The 20226-nt window shown below is 43.0% G+C and overlaps 1 protein-coding gene across 6 annotated transcripts in view; it reads left to right on the top strand.

Annotated features, from left to right (window-relative positions):
* Positions 1–20226, top strand: part of LOC135876744 (centromere protein F-like) — a 171635-nt gene that overhangs the window by 57587 nt on the left and 93822 nt on the right. For 3 of the 6 annotated variants that reach the window (XM_065402075.1, XM_065402079.1, XM_065402074.1), the window contains 2 exons: positions 6707–6910; positions 13118–13219. In XM_065402075.1, coding sequence (XP_065258147.1) covers positions 6878–6910; positions 13118–13219 — 135 coding nt within the window. In that variant the 5' untranslated portion in view covers positions 6707–6877. Of the gene's footprint in view, positions 1–4320; positions 4379–6706; positions 6911–13117; positions 13220–20226 lie in introns of those variants that run through there. The other 3 variants (XM_065402076.1, XM_065402077.1, XM_065402078.1) reach the window with 3 other exon arrangements.

Below are 20226 nucleotides of genomic sequence, written 5' to 3'. Positions count from 1 at the left end.
CCCTTAGGGGGATTGTTGTACATATAGCAGTAGCTTCATAAAATGGACTCTTAATAAAACAATTGAATTATGAACATTTGGGGAATCTGCCTATGTACAGTTTACAAATTGTTTGATATTGGAGACCCTGTGTCAGACTGCAAACTCCATTTTGAATGTGGGTCTTTTAGCCTCTGTCTTTTCACCTCCATCTTGGACTAAAATTCCAAGTGGTGGGGGCATGGAGCTATCAGTGATAGGCTGTTAAATTTTGATGATCATTTAAATGGAGCACCCTGGGACAAAGCAAGGGCTACCATCCAGGCTAAACTAGTTTTTCAAAATCTGAATTCTAGGAGTGATGGTAACTAAGCAACAGAATCTGTGGTAAGGTACTTTCATTAGCTGATGAGGCTGATTGGGAGTCACCTGACAAAGAAGGGGGAGATAATAACAGAGGGTTTCTAACGAACCCTGGGGAGGGGGGCAAGGAGAGAAAAGACTACAGATACTCCATGATTCAGGGGAGAAACCATGTGCAGGAGGGCAGAGAGAGAGAGGAAGAATCCTGAACTAGAGGACTCTGACCTAAGTCCAAAGAATGCTCTAAGAGTGGTGAGGAAATTGAGGCAGGGAATTGTGTATAGGGTTTTATTATTTTTTTGTCCAGATCTGTATACTTATTGTGCTTGCCAACAGAGAGTGGTTTTTGGGAACCCTTGCAAAGTCTGTGTGTCTGTGTTCAACTACTACATATCATTGAAGAGGTGAACTGTGTACCCAGAGTGCCCACAATGTTGAAGCTTTGGGAAAGGGGTGTGTTTAAGTCTGCGGGGTCAGTGCTGGCCTGGGTGCTTAAGACAGCTAGGTCGTGTGGTCCTATTTCTGGGAAGTGGAACTAGGAGCCTGTGCCCTGGAAGTGTACCAGAGAAGCCAAGGGAAAAGGCAGTTGCTGCAGCCTATTCAGGCCAAGGGTAGCTTAAGAGCACAAATCAAGCATATTGGGACCCAAACACAGCAGTCTTGTGAATGTCCAGCAGAGGGAGCTTTCTCAGAGCTGTGACTGGATAATCCTTGGAATTGCTGTTCATCCATGTGTCCTTTTTGTGTATAATTCCTTTCGTTTTCAGTCTTCTGAAATATTAAACCTTGAGTGTATATATAAAATATAAACAAATTGTCTCTGTCATATAAGAACAAATTTAAACAACAACCCAATATCACTAGAAGTGAAAGTACAGATTCCAATATTTAGTTGAAGGTGTCGTATTGTCATCAGGAATCCTATTTTTAGTGAGATATCTTTATTATGCCTAATTTTATATTTCTTGAGGAACCCAAATTGCCATTCAATGTGCATTTGGGGCTCTTAAAAATGTATGATTGGGCCCTATTTGTTTCTGTAACTAATTAATTGCACTTCTAATTCTCTTTTAAACAGGTACAAATCTGAACTTGAAAGAAGTTAGCAAACATTGATTACAGGAGACTTACCATTCAGGAGTACACCACAGAAGAATTTTGCTGCTCCTTTAACACCAAATCAAAATCACAATGGTAACCCCCACCCCCCGTGTCTAGTATGCAATTGAATAAAATGTAAATTCCTTTGAAAGTACATGTCACTCCAGAAAGCATAAAAGAAAACAAAAGGTGAACGAAGAAAACAGCTGACCATGTGTTTGGCTTATAATCTGCTAATGTCTATCATTTTCCAGTATTTGAAAATTAATTCCCATGAGTGAATATGTAGGAATTTAAGTGAGCATGCTTTATGAGTCCGAGAATATGCTTTGTCTTGATTCAGGGGAGGTACAAATGCAGATACTAATATGGACATAACATATGTACATCCTAACTAATTATGTTCTATAACAAAATATTCAGGTGAAGTTTTCATTAAAAACAATTGAAATTCAGTTTTGCTGGCTGGCGAATCGGGGGCTTGAGGGATTTAGTAGTAAGTGCTCAGAGTTCAAAATGCTTACCAGTGACAATGTACCATCGCAAAATTTGCTTGAGTTTAGGGTTGTGAAATTCAGAATCTACAATACAAAACAAAACACACAAATTTCATGGACACTAAAACAAGGTACTACCATTTGACTTGCATTTGGCTACCTGACTAACTGGAGTTGGAGATCAGTCCTTGTTCTCATTTGAAAGCTGAGATTTCAGATGCTTTCGGAAGATGCAAAGCATTCTGGCTATGGTGTTCCTTGAGAAAGTGGCTGCTACAGTTATGAAGGAAGTGGAGAGAAGCAAGATAGGAATCTGAGTGATGTGACTTTAGGCTGAGTTTTCAAATGTGTGGTGAGTCTCATTAGCAAGAAGTTAGGTGTCCAACTCCCACTGACTTTTCTTTTTAAGCTCCTTTGAATCTCAATGCCTGATTTTTCAGTCATGCTACAAACGAATGTTAATGCCAGGGGAACGGTGGGAAAACATTCTTCATTCAGGCCATATTACAATATACATTTGTACCCCTGGTATTGGTCCCTCAGTCTAGTGGTTGCATTTTCATTGTGGCACTGAGTTCCAGATCTCAGTTTTCAGTCCCTGAACTATTCAGTTTTATTGGTTTTAGAACTCCCTTTGAGTCATTGTCTTAATATATCACTAGAGATTAATGAGGGCTGTTGCTTTTATCACCCTTGTCTAATATTAGACATAAGAAATGGAATAGGAAAGATATTATGTATAAAATGAACCAGATTATTAGCAAATATTCCTTGTCAATTTGTAGATTCTAAGTTTGAAGAACTCCAAGAAAAATACAATAAAGAAGTTGAAGAAAGAAAAAAACTGGAGGCAGAGCTGAGAAATATCCAGATTAAAGTATGGGTATAGAGTATCTCAGCATTATAATCTCATTTAATGTGTGAAATGGAGAAAGGTGCAGTTCTTCAAAATTAGCCATATGATTTTTCAGGGAAACTGGTAAAATTAAATTTGCTCACTGTTCATGCCATTGAGATTAAAGTATAGATTTAAGAAGAGTAAGCAGTGGGTATGGTTAATTTCCTGGCAGCATTTCTGAAAAGTTAGTACTAATTAGAATACACAAAAAGGACTTTTTAAATATATTGTTGTCATGTAAATAAACACACAGTATTGGGGCCCTTAGTGCTTTAGTCAAAAACCCCATTCAAATGTTAGATGTATTGGAAAACCAAGTTCTGTAAGTACCAATAGCAGCTTTTTTGTATTTTTAGAACATAAGGCTGGCCCTACTGGATCAGACCAATGGTCCATCTAGCCCATTATCCTGGCTTCCGGATGGTGCCAGATGCTTCAGAGGGAATGAACAGAACAGGGCAATTTATTGAGTGATCCATCCCCTGTCATCCAGTCCCGGCTTCTGGCAGTCAGAGGTTTAGGGACAGAAAAATATCGGATATTAGAGCCAAAACATGTTTTTTGAGTCCAGGTATTTTGTAAAAGTAAGTGCAAATAAATGAGTCTCTCTCTTGTGTGTGGAATGATTTGCATGTAGAATTCTTGCTAATGGGATCACCACACATTTGGAGATGAATAGAGCCCATAGTCTAAAATGTAGCTACATTTGTCCACAGAACACAAATGAGGATCAGAACTAATTTACAGTAAGTCTAGAATGAAGTACAAAAATGAATATTATGCATGTCAACAGCTAGCTTTACAAAACTGATCTGATCGTGAGGAATGTGCAGGGAAGGTACCTCAATGTTAATTGATAGGATGCCTCTCTTAAAAAACAAAACAAAAAACTTGCTCTACTAAATATAAGGAACCACAAGTCAAACTTCTTGTCCTTGAGATGCTGGCCAGCTTAGATATATTTGAATTGCAGATAGTACTCTCCCAACGCTCTTCAGCTGCCTGTGATGTTAATCGGCAAAGTATTCCAGTCAGTTGACTGATGGGGGTATAAAAGCAGACTCGTGTGAATCATATAGTACTTTGTGTTGATGGATGATCTGTGTCGCTGACTCTGTTATCAAAAATTGTAACTGACAGTTTGACCAATTGCCCTATCTTATTTCCACCATACAGTAGTGAATTAATTCTCTTATGAATTGTCAGCTGTGTAAAGGTAGATATGCTTTCCCCCCCTCTTTTTAAATGGAAAATAAATCATTCTCATCCTCAAAGTACTAAGAGTCACAGAGAGATTGCTCGGCATCAGGCTTCTTCATCGGTGTTCTCGTGGCAACAAGAAAAGACACCAAGCTGTCCTTTATCCAGCAGTCAAGAAACCCCTTTAAAGAGAAGTTTTACTTTTCCCATTCTCCATGGGAACAAGAGGCAACTCCTAGCCACCGTGGCTTAAGATCAAAGAAGACAGATTTCAACAACAGTTTCTTTGACAATTGTAATAATTCTTCTGTCATCGAGCAATTAAAAACACAGAACCAAGGTATCTTGCAAGTGTAGTTATGACTTTAAATCTATTTTGTAAATAAGAACATCTTATTTTTTTAAAGATAATTAAAACCCTCTGTGTTTAAGGACTTCACTGAAGACTGTTTTATATATAAAATAGGGGTAAAATACCTACTCAACTTGTAAGATTTTTGAGATCTCTGGGTAAAAAACACTATGTACATGTTTATTAATTATTTTATTGATTTATAAAGTTTTTCCAGTATGAAAAAATTAACTGAGCTAAGAAACTGACTTGTTTTATTGTGGTTTTGAATTTAATTCTTTGGAAGATCCTGTAGAGTAATCTGTTCTATCAAGAAGTCATTTTTCATGGAGATCCTTGCCTGGTTAAACTAAAACCATAGTAGAATGAGCATCTGGAGCTTCTTCAAATGAGAAGTCTTTCCCCCCACCATCCCCCCTACGGCTACACTAGAGAGCTTAAGCTTAAGCTCTCTAGTGTAGCCACTCTAAGCCGATGGGATAGAGATCTTCCGCTGGCTTAATTACTCCGGGCCCCGCAAGCGGTGGTAGCTATGTCTCCTGCCGACACAGTGCTGTCCACACTGACGCTTAATTCTGTGTAAGTTATGTCGCTCAGGTGGGTGACTAATTCACACGACTGAGCAACACAACTTATGTCGACTTAAGCTGTAGTGTAGCCATAGTGTCAGTGCAGCTGTGCAGAATATCCCCTTGGAAGTCTTTGTAAACATTTAATGAACACTATAGGATGAACCTTATCTTCAGCAGATAAGGTGACCGGTGACTTAAGGCCATTTCGTGTCTTCTGCTCTGCCACCTGTCTTTGGTCTTCAGATTTTCTGTCAGTAAATTTTGTTACATTGTTGGAAGTGTTTGGGACAGTGTCTGTATCCTCCATTTTTTTTTTCAGTGAATGGATGGGTCTCCTTTCTTAGATTTCTACTTTAATCCAATTAAGCCAAAATCGTTGGCAAATGGTCTTCGGAAAAGATAATTTTTTAAATGGTAATGCTGTTCTGCAGGATAGTTGTCTCAATTCAAACACTCACCCTTTGCTTACCGTTAGTTTAAATGGGAAGAGTTTTCATTCAAGGCTTAGTTTATATGCACGGTCACATCGTAAAGTTAATTGCAAACCTAAGATGAAGTTTCAGCTTTGGAAGCCTGAAGGTTGTTGTTTTTTGTTTGGTTGGGGGGGGTGGGGGGTTGGGCGGGGGAGGAGGAAGGGGATGGGGCAGGGTGAAGGGTCAATGACTGAAAAAAGGAAAATTCTCAACTGCTATTGGCTGCCATCTGTTTGTTTGCAGATAGAGTACCAGTGGAATAGGTCTTCATAAAAGAATGATCAGATCATTTATTTCACATGCTAATAATCTGAAATTGATGATTACTGTTCTTCATGTGCAAAATTCCATTGAAGTCTGTGGAAAAGAAACTATAGATTCTGAGCCTCCCCAAACACACACACGTGTATCATGACAAAAGCAGTTTTGATTTTTAGATATGCAGTGTTTTAGTGATGTGAAAAAAAGACCCTATATTATATTTACTAAAGCCCCTTCCAAAAAGGGAGACATGCATTGAATAAGTTAAATGAACACTATTTGGTTAAATTTGGCCCAAAACACAGGTTTGTAATAGTTTTTCTTAAGAAGCAGCTTTTTCAAAACTTAAGACCAAATAGAAATATTTCAATAACGTTTTAGAAAATTCCAGTGGAGGTAGTTCTTCTAAACAAAGAGCAGTGATTCTCAAACTTTTGTACTGGTGACCCCTGCCTCTGAGTGTGCCCCCCCCCCCGTATAAATTAAAAACACTTTTTAATATATTTAACACCATTATAAATGCTGGAGGCAAAGCAGGGTTTGCGGTGGAGGCTGACAGCTTGTGACCCCCCACATAATAGCCTCAAGACCCCCTGAGGGGTCCCGACCCCCAGTTTGAGAACCCCTGACAAAGAGCCTCTGCAAAATTTGTGGCCTAAACGCTGCGATGTTGTGCCAATGCATAAGAATCAGAAAATGAAGCTAATAAAAAACAAAGTGAAACTGATCTACAGTCACTATCCAAGCTCAAAAAATAAACCTAAATTGTGCCAACTAGACTTTTAAAGGCCTTTCAATTTTCCTAATTTGATAATAGATGTTTAAAATTTTTTATATTGCTACATATTTAACCTGATAAGCAGTTATTAAGTAGTTATTTTTTTATTTGCATCTTATCAAGTGCATAGAATATGTCTAATTAGAATGTGTAGGCTGCTTTAAAGTACTAATACAGTAAATACCTTTTTAAGTAGAAGGCATCATATTAATCCTTTTTCTTTTAAATTAAGAATTAAGCTTTAGAGTTCAAGAACTGGAACATCTGCTACAAGATCAAGAAAAAGAAAAGAAATTCCATATGAACAAACTTCAAGAAATTCAACTCCAGCTGGAGAAAACAAAATTGGAATGCACAGAAAAAAGATTCTGTTTTGCACAAAATTAGAGATGAATTGAATAGAATGACAGCACAACATGATCAAGGTACTGCCCAGGTACTGTACCATGTTGCACCAGGCCTCTTCTGGCTGCTTTTATAATTATTGTTAGCAGTAGTGTGTGTCAAACATTCAGTCATATTTACAAGATTCAAGATACTTGAATAATGTTTCTTAGAACATCCTGAGGATAATGAATTGAAAGTATGCATTATGTTGGACAACCTTAAGTTCTTAATTAGCTTGCCATTTTCTGCAAGGGTCCAAGCACTTCTTAGCAGGTACTTAGCATCTTGCAGCCTCATGCCTTTGGGCATGATTCACTGAAGATCTGGAACATCTTCTCCAGTAGGGCCCTACCAAATTCACAGCCATGAAAAACGCATCACGGACCATGAAATCTGGTCATTTGTGTACTTTTACCCTATTCTATACAGATTCATGGGGGAGACCAGTGTTTCTCAAATTGAGGGTCCTTACTTCTGTGCTACCTTCAGAGCTGGGCAGCCAGAAAGCAGTGCCTGTTGGCCAGGCACCCAGTTCTGAAGGCAGTGCCCCACCTGCAACAGCGCAGAAGTAAGGGTGACAATACCATACCATGCCATCCTTACTTCTCTGCTGCTGCTGACAGTAGCTCTGCTTTCAGAGCTGGGCTCCCAGCGAGCAGCTACCACTCTCCGGCCTCCCAGCTTGAAGGCGGCGCCGCCACCAGCAGCAGCACAGTGGTAAGGGTAGCAGCACCGCAAACGCCCCCTCCCACAATAATATTGTGACCCCCCCCCCCACACACACACACACACACAACAGCTTTTTGGATCAGGACCCCTACAATTGCAACACCATGACATTTCAGATTTAAATAGCTGAAATCATGAAATTTATGGTTTTAAAAATCCTATGACGGTAAAATTGACCAAAATGGACCGTAGTCCCTACCAATAATATTACATAGAGCAAGAATGACACCTGGTGGCCAATTGTGACCTTAAAGGGACACTGTCATATAGTTTAACATTTTCAGCCTAAACTACCATAAATTCAGGGGAAAGTTACTTGGATTCTAAACTATCGCAGGCTAAATACTTGGGTAAACTCGAGTTAAGAATGAGAGTGCCTTACAATAAATTTGTAGTAATTAAAACTAACAAGTATTAACTTTGAATTTCCTGTATTTTTAAGTTAAACGTAAATCGCAACCCAACATTTAAAAATTTGGAAATGTATCATTAAGGCTCTCAAACAACCTCAACTCTGCCTCGTCAGTGACTCTAGCCTCTAATCTTTCTTCCTGGAAAATGTGTTGTTTTCAAGTCCTTCACATAAGAGTTTGCAAGATTAGGTCTCCATACTGAACTGGTGTTTTGATCAAGGGCTTTTTGTACTGGCTCTAGGACAATTTGTAAAAGCCAGTGTATTATCGGTTTAGTGAACAGACCACTGCTATCCCTTTGTAACTTTTTCCCCTTCGAGTGGTTATCCATATGCACAGTTTGCTGACGGTGTGCAATGTACCCCACTCACCCATGTTCAGAGTCTCATGCACCTTGAGCGGCCTCATGTCCTGCACCAAGGGCATAAAAGGGTGGAGCAGGCCAGCCGCCACTCAGTTCTTCTCATGCCTCCTGGCTTCGAGAAGAACATGGGCAGTGAGCAGTGCTAACAAAATAAGTGGCTCTTTTCAAATTTGTGCATAGTATAGATAGGGCTGGTTAGTTGTTGCCCATTGGCATTTTGGTTTTTTAACCAGAATAGCTATTTCTTTCTGGTGCCAGGATGGCTTCTTCTAAGTCCCCTGGATTTACATACTGCCCATCAAACAAGGGCACTATACCCTTTAATGTTTGGCATTTAAAATATTTATTTTGTCTGGGGGAATATCCCTGGAAAATGTGCTATTTGCAAGTCCTTCACTTGCAGGACCTGCAAATCTAGAGAAGCCCTGCTCCAGATGTACTTCATGGGTAAAGCAATGAGACTAGCTTCAGGCCCTGGGTCATATCATCATAGAATATCAGGGTTGGAAGGGACCTCAGGTGGTCATCTAGTCCAACTCCCTGCTCAAAGCCCAACTTATGCTATCTTATGTCCGGACAAAGCGTCTTTAGGACACATCCTGTGTTCCTACTGACAGTTGTCACAGACTTACATCTGAACTAGCAGATTCATCTGCCTATATTTTTCTCTGAACCACCCGCTTCTAAGGCTGCTGCTATGCTCTCTATGTTGAATGTCAGACGTGCTTTGGCACGTTAATTTGCAAAGGCTGAAATCTTTTAGATCTTCATCCAGTTAGGTGCATATATGACTGTGTGAGGGCCTGTTTAATAAGTGGTTAATATGGATTCTCCTGCTTCATTCAGCATTTATTCTACCAGAGCTTAGGCATCATGGCTGATATATTTCTGTTGTGGAAATATGTAAAGCAGCTAGGCTGTTTGGGGAGGCACAGTCTTCCCTACCCGGCCCTCCATACAGTTTTGCACCCCGATGTGGCCCTCGGGCCAAAAAATTTGCCCACCCCTGCTTTGGGGGCAGAGGGACTTGCCTACTTTCAAATGTTAGGCTGTCTTTTATTTTGATCTTAACTCTGAATTACCTTGGTTTCTAATGCTTGATTTTGTTTGTTTTTAATAACTGCAGCATTATTATGAATGTAAAAAAACACTTACATGTACTGTCAACTTTACTCACAGATTTTAATGATTTGTTTGGTTTGGTTTCTGCCTGGGGATTTTCTTCATTATTTTTTTAAGACATTTTGAAATCTTTTCCATGCAAAGAAAGAAAGCTGGCAGAGAGCCCCCGGTGTTATGCAGAGAACAACGGGGGAGCTAAGTAACAGGAAACATTGTAGTGCTTAGAAGTACGATAGGGGTTAACCAGTCTGTATTCCTCAGGTTCTGTTGTTACCAGGAGCACTGCAGGTTCTGGTGGAGCTTCTGAACTTTGCAGGCACTCTGAGTTGAGATTAGTGGAGAAACTCTGAGGGGCTACAGGAATTCCTGAGAACATGGGGAAGTTCAGCTGAATGTTTTGGCCTCTGCCAATTGCTGCAGCTCCACAATTTTCCTGTGCATTTGGTAGAACATTGTAGCTCATGCAAGTCATGGATTCCATGATTCTTCATATTTATCTTTAGCTTAACTCTTTTCCCATCCCCTTTGTGCCCCTCCATACACACTTAGATTAAAGAAGTTATGTTGCCATGGGGAAAGGGACCACCACATGTGTCTTCTGTAGATGTGATGGTTGTCACCTACCCTTTGCTGTCAGGGTTTTTATATATGCATGCAGATTCTGCTGCCTACTTAAGAATGTTAGAAAATTCTGCTGCTTCCTACATCCTATATACAGGATGCTGAAGATTATACCATCATATGAATGGGGGTTAAGAATTTCCCTCTGGAGAGGTACGGTAATGGCTGTTCTTTGCTACCTCTGTGAGGCCCCCATTGAGAGAAGGTCTTGGCTGGGAGTAGGTTGAGGCCAGGGACATTGAGCCAATCCAGTGTTATTACCATGTTTGTATACAGATGTTCAAGTAATTTAACAATGAGAACTTTTGACCTGTGAATAGGCCCTCTCCACTTCAGTGACTGATAGCAAATTGCAGAGGAAAGATTGATTGGTTGCTACTTCTGATGTCACAATGATGCTACTTATGAATCACCTGAGTTACTGAGCAAATTGCAGAGGAAAGATTGATTGGTTGCTACTTCTGATGTCACAATGATGCTACTTATAAATCACCTGAGTTACTGGCATAACTCTGTCACCATAACCTCTAGGTGTGACTGTTAAGAGCTTTTCTTATTACAGTCTAGCTTCTTTAAATGAGTTGGAAATCTGACTGAATTACAAATTATATTATTAAATATGGAATATATGAAGAGTCTGGGGTGGGTTGCCACCGGAATATTCAAAACCCAGAAAAAGGTGAGAGAACAAGTGGTGAATTTTATTAATATTGTGATTTTTTTTTTAATTGTTTTCTTTGGCAAAGTAAGAAACTATTTGATGCAGAAACTTAATGTCGTCTAAAGTGTAACTCTGCTAAACTTGGAAAGTAGATACATTTATTATACTGTGAAACAGGGATTTTTAGTTCCACTTTAAATGCCAATGTCAACCTGTTGGGTGAGAACCAAATCCACTTCAATTTAGGCTGAAACAATTTATTTTAGCCTTTATTATATATGTTTTCAGAAAATGCTACTATCACCTATGAATTACATAAACATTCAAAAAAAGATAAGGCAAGAAAAGGAAATGCTCAAGTTATCTTTCTTGGGGACAGGGTGACTCTTTTCAAATCTCTGCTATGCTTGGCTATTTTTCCTCTGTATCTTCTCCACTATTATGTCAATCATCTATTTTTTTAATCCTCTGTTCTGTAACTTTGCGCAGACTCAGTATAGCAAGCTACCTCATCTGTGTCTTTATCCGTATATATTCCACTCTAACCCCCTAATTAAAAGATTCTCCTGCATAAATCACAATAACTAACCCAAATTAATACATTTTTTGCTTATTCTGCTAAAACTTACTTATATCTGTGTAGTTCCCAATGCATCTATTCCTTGCTGTCACGCTCACTGGCTCCATGCAGTTGTACTTACATTACAGCAATTTTTGTTCTTTTTACTCATCTGTTTTTGTGGTCTTGAGTTTTTACTTGTTAGCTGGTCGAATGGACGGGTGGAGGATGAGGGATTGTACCTGACTTACTGAAAGCTAACAGCTCTCTTCTCTATCCTGCTATCTGCTTGGTCAAGAACTTTATATATGAAACACACAAACCAGTTTTCTGATTTACAGACTGTTTCAGCAAAATCTGATGATCTAAAGCAGCAGAAATACATACAAAAAGCAAAAATTCCTTCCTATTTTCTTATAGTATTATATATAATAATTTCTCTAACATTACTTAGTACATATTTGACTAACACAATTCATTACACAGTTCTCCAACAAAGCTTAACTATGTATGTGCTTGCTCATGGTGGCTCCATAATGTACAGTAGAACTTCAGAGTTACGAACACCAGAGTTACAAACTGATCAGTCAACCACACAAATCTCATTTGGAACCAGAAGAACACAATTAGGCAGCAGCAGAGACACCCCCTTTCCCTTCCCCCCCCCCCCAAGGCAAATACAGTACTGTACTGTGTTAAACTACTAAGAAATAAAGCAAAAGCAGCATTTTTTCTTCTGCATAGTTCCTCACTTCAATAAAGCATAAATTAAAATGAAATATATCTCCACATATGCCAGTAGCATTTTTCACATCCTTTTAAAATTATATTCAAGTAAATTGTTCATCTTTTGCTTTAAAAGCATCCAACCATGAAGATGATTTAAATCTTATCAGCAGTTCACTTTTTTATTACCTTTAAAAATAGTTACTTGTCTTAAAGAAAAGATTTCAGAAAATAAAAATGTGTTCTGTAGAGAGAAAAACAGTTATTCTGCTAGGACAGCTTTCTGGTAAATTGGTTGTAAGTCTCCCTAACATGCTGTGAATACAATAAAACTGTAAGAGGCAAAGGAGCGACGGTAGTATTGTGTTCTGAGAAAATGTATAGTAGTGTGCTTTGGGCAACTTTCAGACTTTTATCAGCAGATTGTTTTCACAATAGAAATTACACTGGGAATTTATTAAATGGGGTTTCAGTGTACTCTAGTTCTTTATAAACCACCAAAATTACAAGCAATATATTATTTTAATAAAATGACAGATAAACTGAAACACTTCTAATAGGAGAATTTCCTCTAAAAAGGACATTCTTAGCATATTGATTTTCAGTTTAAAATTTCAGTCTAACCTACTTTAAACAATGAAAATTGTTCTGTTCTTGCTGTTCAAAATAGTTCACTAATTTTTTTCAGTTGAATCAATGTGCTGATTCACTGTAAATTGAAAGTTGCATTGAATTTATCTCCTGTGCCTAAACACTTCTAGTTTTTGCTGCTCATTTATTGAAACTTAGCACACACTTGTACTATAGCCAAGTGTAATCTGTTATCAGTTTGGGATGGGATACCTGTGTGGGTGTTCACTAGGTCATGGAAGACTGTAAGCAGTTTGGGGGCAGAGACCATGACTTCCTTGTATGTATGTGTTTTTTTTTTTTTTTTTTTTTTTAACAGTGCCTACTAAAGTGGGGTTTCAATCCTGATTGCGGGGGCGGGATTGCTATTGTAGTACAAATAATAAATATTCCCCTTGCATCACTGTGATTTATGATTAAACTTTTTATAGACTGAAATGATGGAGGAAAACATGAAAAGATTACTGAAATGGCAAAGCGAAGTTGAAATTAATCGTCGCTCCTTAGAAGAGAAAAGAAAAGAACGGGAAAAGGTAAGACAAGACCCATTTTTTCACAAGTTTAAAGTTGCCTCCAGACTGCTGTTACCAGAGTGAACAAGTTGTTCATTGAGTATTTGTCCATGTAGATCCCACTCTAGGTGCATATGTGCCTCAGGCACGCAAGATTGGATTCTTCTTCTTTGAGTGCTTGCTCATGTCGATTCCATATTTGATGTGTGCGCAACCCCTAGGGCCGGCTTTGGCAACCTCTGGAGCCCTGTGCTTATGCGCTGGTACATTGGGCCCTGCTGGCCCCATGCCCTCTCAGTTCCTTCTTTCCACCAGTGACGGTTGTTGGAACGCTTCTTGTTTTCACAAGTCCGATAGTGGTTTCTCTAACTTTGGACTCTGAGTTTTTCTTGTATATCGTTACTGTAGTGTTAGGGTATGTCTACACTACAGGATTAATTCGAATTTATATAATTCGAATTTAGGAAACCGATTTTGTAAATTCGAATGTATTCGGCCACACTAGGCACCATTAATTCGGTGGTGTGCGTCCAAGCTACCATAGTAGCATCGATTTCCAGAGCGTTGCATTGTGGGTAGCTTTTACATAGCTATCCCATAGTTCCCGCAGTCTCCACCCCCCTTGGAATTCTGGGTTGAGACCCCAGTGCATGATGGGGCAAAAAACATTGTCGCAGGTAGTTCTGGGTACAGCCTCCCCCTCCCTCACTGAAAGCAACGGCAGACAACCATTTCGCGCCTTTTTTCCTGAGTGAACTCTGCAGACTCCATTCTGCATCAAGCATGGATCCCGTTGTGCTCCAGAACGCAGTCTTGAACATTATAAACACCTCGCGCTTTCTCGTGGAGTTTATGCTTACACAGGACCAGAAAAAAGAGGCGAGGAGGAGGAGAAGGCGGCGATTGCAGCGCAGCGACCAGCGTGATGAGGACATGGACACGGACACAGAATTCTCTGAGACCGCGGGCCCCGGTGCTTTGGAGATTATGATGTTAATGGGCCAGGTTATAGGCTTTGAACGCCGATTCTGGGCCCGGGAAACAAGCACAGACTGGTGGGACCGCATAGTGTTGCAGGTGTGGGACGATTCCCAGTGGCTGAGAAACTTTCGCATGCGTAAGGGCACTTTCATGGAACTTTGTGACTTGCTTTCCCCTGCCCTGAAGCGCCAGAATACCAAGATGAGAGCAGCCCTCACAGTTGAGAAGCGAGTGGCGATAGCCCTGTGGAAGCTTGCAACGCCAGACAGCTACCGGTCAGTCGGGAATCAATTTGGAGTGGGCAAATCTACTGTGGGGGCTGCTGTGATGCAAGTAGCCAAAGCAATCACGGAGGTGCTGCTACGAAAGGTAGTGACTCTGGGAAATGTGCAGGTCATAGTGGATGGCTTTGCTGCAATGGGATTCCCTAACTGTGGTGGGGCAATAGATGGAACCCATATTCCTATCTTGGCACCGGAGCACCAGGGTACCCAGTACATAAACCGCAAGGGGTACTTCTCAATGGTGCTGCAAGCACTTGTGGATCACAAGGGACGTTTCACCAACATCCATGTGGGCTGGCCGGGAAGGGTTCATGACGCTCGCGTCTTCAGGAACACCAATCTGTTTAAACGGCTGCAGCAAGGGACTTACTTTCCGGACCAGAAAATAACCGTGGGGGATGTTGAAATGCCAATTGTTATTCTTGGGGACCCAGCCTACCCCTTAATGCCATGGCTCATGAAGCCATACACAGGCAGCCTGGACAGGAGTCAGGAGTTGTTCAACTACAGGCTGAGCAAGTGCAGAATGGTGGTAGAATGTGCATTTGGCCGTTTAAAAGGTCGCTGGCGATCCTTATTGACTCGCTCAGACCTCAGCCAAACCAATATCCCCATTGTTATTACTGCTTGCTGTGTGCTTCACAATCTCTGTGAGAGCAAGGGGGAGACCTTTATGGCAGGGTGGGAGGCTGAGGCAAATCGCCTGGCTGCTGATTACTCGCAGCCAGACACCAGGGCGATTAGAAGAGCACACGATGAAGCGCTGCGCATTAGGGAAGCTTTGAAAACCAGTTTCATGACTGGCCAGGCTACAGTGTGAAATTTATGTTTGTTTATCCTTCCTGAAAACCCGCCCCCTTTATTGACTCATTCTCTGTAAGGAACCCACCCTCCCCCTTCCCCCAGCTTGCTTTCAAAGGAAATAAAGTCACCATTGTTTAAAAATCATTTATTCTTTATGAATTGATTATAAAAAGAGGGAGAGAACCTGAGTGGGGTTTGGGAGGAGGATCAGCGGGAAGGAAAAGCCCAGTAAAAAAAGGTTAAGAAAATGGCAGCCTTTTGCTTGGGCTGTCCACTGGGGTGGAATGGGAGGGTGTACGGAGCCTCCCCCCCGTGTTCTTACACATCTGGGTGTGGAGGCTATGGAAAATGGTGAGGAGGTAGGGGGGTTATACAGGGGCTGTAGCGGCACAGAACCTGAGTGGGGTTTGGGAGGAGGATCTGCGGGAAGGAAAAGCCCAGTAAAAAAAGGTTAAGAAAATGGCAGCCTTTTGCTTGGGCTGTCCACTGGGGTGGAATGGGAGGGTGTACGGAGCCTCCCCCCCCGTGTTCTTACACATCTGGGTGTGGAGGCTATGGAAAATGGTGAGGAGGTAGGGGGGTTATACAGGGGCTGTAGCGGCACAGAACCTGAGTGGGGTTTGGGAGGAGGATCTGCGGGAAGGAAAAGCCCAGTAAAAAAAGGTTAAGAAAATGGCAGCCTTTTGCTTGGGCTGTCCACTGGGGTGGAATGGGAGGGTGTACGGAGCCTCCCCCCCCGTGTTCTTACACATCTGGGTGTGGAGGCTATGGAAAATGGTGAGGAGGTAGGGGGGTTATACAGGGGCTGTAGCGGCACAGAACCTGAGTGGGGTTTGGGAGGAGGATCTGCGGGAAGGAAAAGCCCAGTAAAAAAAGGTTAAAAAAATGGCAGCCTTTTGCTTGGGCTGTCCACTGGGGTGGAATGGGAGGGTGTACGGAGCCTCCCCCCCCGTGTTCTTACACGTCTGGGTGTGGAGGCTATGGAACATGGTGAGGAGGTAGGGGGGTTATACAGGGGCTGTAGCGGCACTCGGTTCTCCAGCAGCCGTTCCTGAAGCTCCACCAGACGCCGGAGCATGTCTGTTTGCTCACGCAGCAGCCCCAGCGTTGCTTCCCGACTCCTCTGATCTTCCTGCCGCCACCTCTCATCTCGAGCGTCTCTCCTCTCCTCACGTTGGTCCCTTCTGTCCTCACGTTGGTCCCTCATGTCCTCACGTTGGTCCCTCCTGTCCTCACGGTCACTGGCTTCTTTCCTATACTTGCAAACCGTCTCCTTCCACTCATTCAGATGAGCTCTTTCATTCCTGGTGGATTGCATGATTTCGGAAAACATCTCTTCTCTCGTTTTTTTTTTACGACGCCTTATCTGGGATAGCCTTCGGGAAGGAGGAGGGAGGCTTGAAACATTTGCACCTGCTGGAGGGAGTGAAAAAAGGAGAGAATTTTTTTAAAAGATACATTTTTCAGAACAATGCTTATACTCTTTCACGGTGTATACTATTCACATTACATAGCACATGTGATTTCTGTGCAAGGTCGCATTTTGCCTCTTAATATTGAGTGCCTGTGGCTTTGCTGCTAGAGATCACAGACGCAGGTCGGGGCAACAGAATTCACCTTGCATGCTGCCATGGTAAGCCACTGTCTTTAGGCTTCTGCGCCCTGCTTTCCCACATACCAAGCAAAGCCCGTTGTGCTGCAGTTTTCCTGTTAGCTTGTTTTCTGCTGCTGAAGGTTAACACCCCCCCCCCATCCAATTCTCTGGGATGAGTGCTTTATCCCTCCCCCCACCGCGTGGCTGGTATCAGGGAAGATCCCTGCAGGAACCAAACTAACACCCCCCCCCCACCCGCCATGAATTCTCTGGGATGAGTGCTTTATCCCTCCCCCCACCGCGTGGCTGGTATCAGGGAAGATCCCTGCAGGAACCAAACTAACACCCCCCCCCCCACCCGCCATGAATTCTCTGGGATGAGTGCTTTTATCCCTCCCCCCACCGCGTGGCTGGTATCAGGGAAGATCCCTGCAGGAACCAAACTAACACCCCCCCCCCCCACCCGCCATGAATTCTCTGGGATGAGTGCTTTATCCCTCCCCCCACCGCGTGGCTGGTATCAGGGAAGATCCCTGCAGGAACCAAACTAACACCCCCCCCCCCCCCCACCCGCCATGAATTCTCTGGGATGAGTGCTTTATCCCTCCCCCCCACCGCCTGGCTGGTATCAGGGAAGATCCCTGCTAGCAAAACGCGAAAAGCTCTGGGCCAATCCTCCCCCCCCCCCCCCTTGCACTTGGCTAAATGCAGGGAAGGATTTCTTTTCAGCCACAGGCAAACAGCCCAGTAGGAACGGCCACCTCAGTCCCCTTAATTAAATTCCCTTATTTCAACCAGGTTACCCTAAGCGATATCACTCTCCTGAGGATTACACAGCAAGATAAAGAACGGATGTTGCTTGAATGCCAGCAAACACCGGGACCATATGCTGCAGGCTCTGTCAGGCAATGATACCAGATTACTTGCTACTAGCATGGCGTGGTCAAGTGTCCTACCATGGAGGACGGAATAAGGCTGCACTGCCCAGAAACCTTGTGGCAAGGCTTTTGGAGTACCTCCAGGAGAGCTTCATGGAGATGTCCCTGGAGGATTTCCGCTCCATCCCCAGACATGTTAACAGACTTTTCCAGTAGCTGTACTGGCTGCGAATGCATCCCAAGTGCTCAGGGCAAATTAATCATTAAAAATGCTTGCTTTTAAACCATGTTTTATATTTTAAAAGGTAAACTCACCTGAGGTCCCTTCCATGGGGTCATGGTCTTGGGTGCTGGCTTGGGAGGCTTGGGAGGGTACTTCAGTCAGGGTGAGAAACAGTTCCTGGCTGTTGGGGAGAACGGAGAGCTGGGTGCTCTCTGCCAGCTCGTCCTCCTCCTCCTCCTCTTCCCCTTCCGCGGAATCATCAGGTGTCCCTGATGAGATTATCCCCAGCTCGGAATCCACAGTCAGAGGTGGGGTAGTGGTGGCGGCCCCCCCTAGAAATGCATTTAGCTCAGCGTAGAAGCGGCATGTCCGCGGCTCTGACCCGGAGCGACCGTTTGCCTCCTTTGCTTTTTGATAGGCTTGTCTGAGCTCCTTGACTTTCACGCGGCACTGATCTGTGTCCCTATTGTGGCCTCTCTCCATCATGCCCTTGGAAATTTTTTCATAAGTTTTGGCATTTCGTCTTTTCGAACGCAGTTCAGCTAGCACTGAATCCTCTCCCCATATAGAGATCAAATCCAGTACCTCCTGTACGGTCCATGCTGGTGCTCTTTTTCGATTATCAGCCTGCATGGTTACCTGTGCTGATGAGCTCTCTGTGGTCACCTGTGCTCTCCACGCTGTGCAAACAGGAAATGAAATTCAAATGTTCCCGGGGCTTTTCCTGTCCACCTGGCCAGTGCATGCGAGTTCAGATTGCTGGCCAGAGCGGTCACAATGGTGCACTGTGGGATAGCTCCTGGAGGCCAATAACATCGAATTGCGGCCACACTAACGCTAATTCGAATTGACAAATTCAATTTTGGCGCTACTCCGCTCGTCGGGGTGGAGTACAGAAATCGAATTAAAGGGCCCTTTAATTCGAATTAAATGGCTTCGTTGTGTGGACGGTTCCAGAGTTAATTCGAATTAAAGCCACTAAATCCGAATTAAAGGTGTAGTGTAGACCAGGCCTTAGTAGTTAGTATTTAGGAGCGGAGTCCCATTAGGGACATAGCCTCAAGGACGGGGTATGCCCCGGTCCCTGGGGTTTAAGCCATGGGCTGGGTGCAGCAAACCTATGTCTATTAGTGACCTGAACACGAGCTGCCTTAAGTGCCTCAGAGAGGCGCATATTAAAGAGAAGTGTAGGATCTGCAAAAACTTCAGACCTCGCACTCTTAAAGACAGGGATATCTGATTAAAAGCCATGTTGATGGAGGCTGCCCTGTGCCCTGCGTTGGAACCATGCCGCTCCAACTCTGCATCGAGCACCTCGGCATCATCAGCACTGGTCTTATGGGCCAGAGCCCTCAGCAGGCCCGCCATCGGGTCCCTGGCCATCCACCCAATGGCCACCCCAGTGTTGTATTGGACCCTTTGGGGGTTCCCTCCCATGCCGTGCTCATATTCTCTCCAGGCACCCTTGGTAGTTTCTGAGGGCCAGGCCTTGGCTATGCCGAGGATGAACCAGCTGCAACACTCATGGCTGCCTCGTTCCCTGACGAGGCGGTGGCTGGACCTGCCAACCTTTTGCTACCCGACGATTTCCGTGCCCACCAGGAGCTGCTTGAAAGAGTGGCCTCCAACTTGGGGCTGGAGATTGTGGTGCTCAAGTGTAGTTGGCTACAGCAACTACACTTCCCCAAGTGAGGGACCTTCCTGGGACCAAAGTATTGTATTCCTGGACCTAATGATCTCCCCCCTGTCCCTGTTAGAGCCTTTATCACCTCTCTATCAAGACAGGATTTTTGGTGGCTGTTATCTCCGCTCAAAGGATAAGCTAGATTTAGGCGTTAATGGCAGGACCTCTTTTACTATATTTCACAAAGACAAGATGACTGTTCTTTGATCTTGCCCTAGGTTCTTATTCAGAGTGGTCTCAGGCTTTTGTTTGCATCAGTGCATACACCCTCAGAGTTCCCCCCCAAACCTCATTTGACTCCTGGAGAGGCAAAACTTCATATGAGTGGTGTCTTTAGGGCACTTTTCTACCACCTCCATAGAACAAAGCCTTTCCATAACTGGCCTAGAACTTTTTTTGTAATATTTGGGATAGGTCTAGAGGGCTCATTATTTCAACCCAGAGACTTTTGAAATGGATATTTGACTGCATAAAGATCTTCTGTGAACTAAATAAATTAGATCCACCTTCTCATATTAAAGCAAACTATACTAGGCCCCAAGTGACATGGGCATGCTTGAGGAAGGTTCCTATGTCAGAA

Source organism: Emys orbicularis, chromosome 3 (genome assembly GCF_028017835.1).
Source record: "Emys orbicularis isolate rEmyOrb1 chromosome 3, rEmyOrb1.hap1, whole genome shotgun sequence".
Lineage (NCBI taxonomy): Eukaryota > Metazoa > Chordata > Testudines > Emydidae > Emys > Emys orbicularis.
The sequence above is the reverse complement of the archived record's forward strand: the minus strand, read 5'-3'. Positions and strand labels throughout refer to the sequence as shown.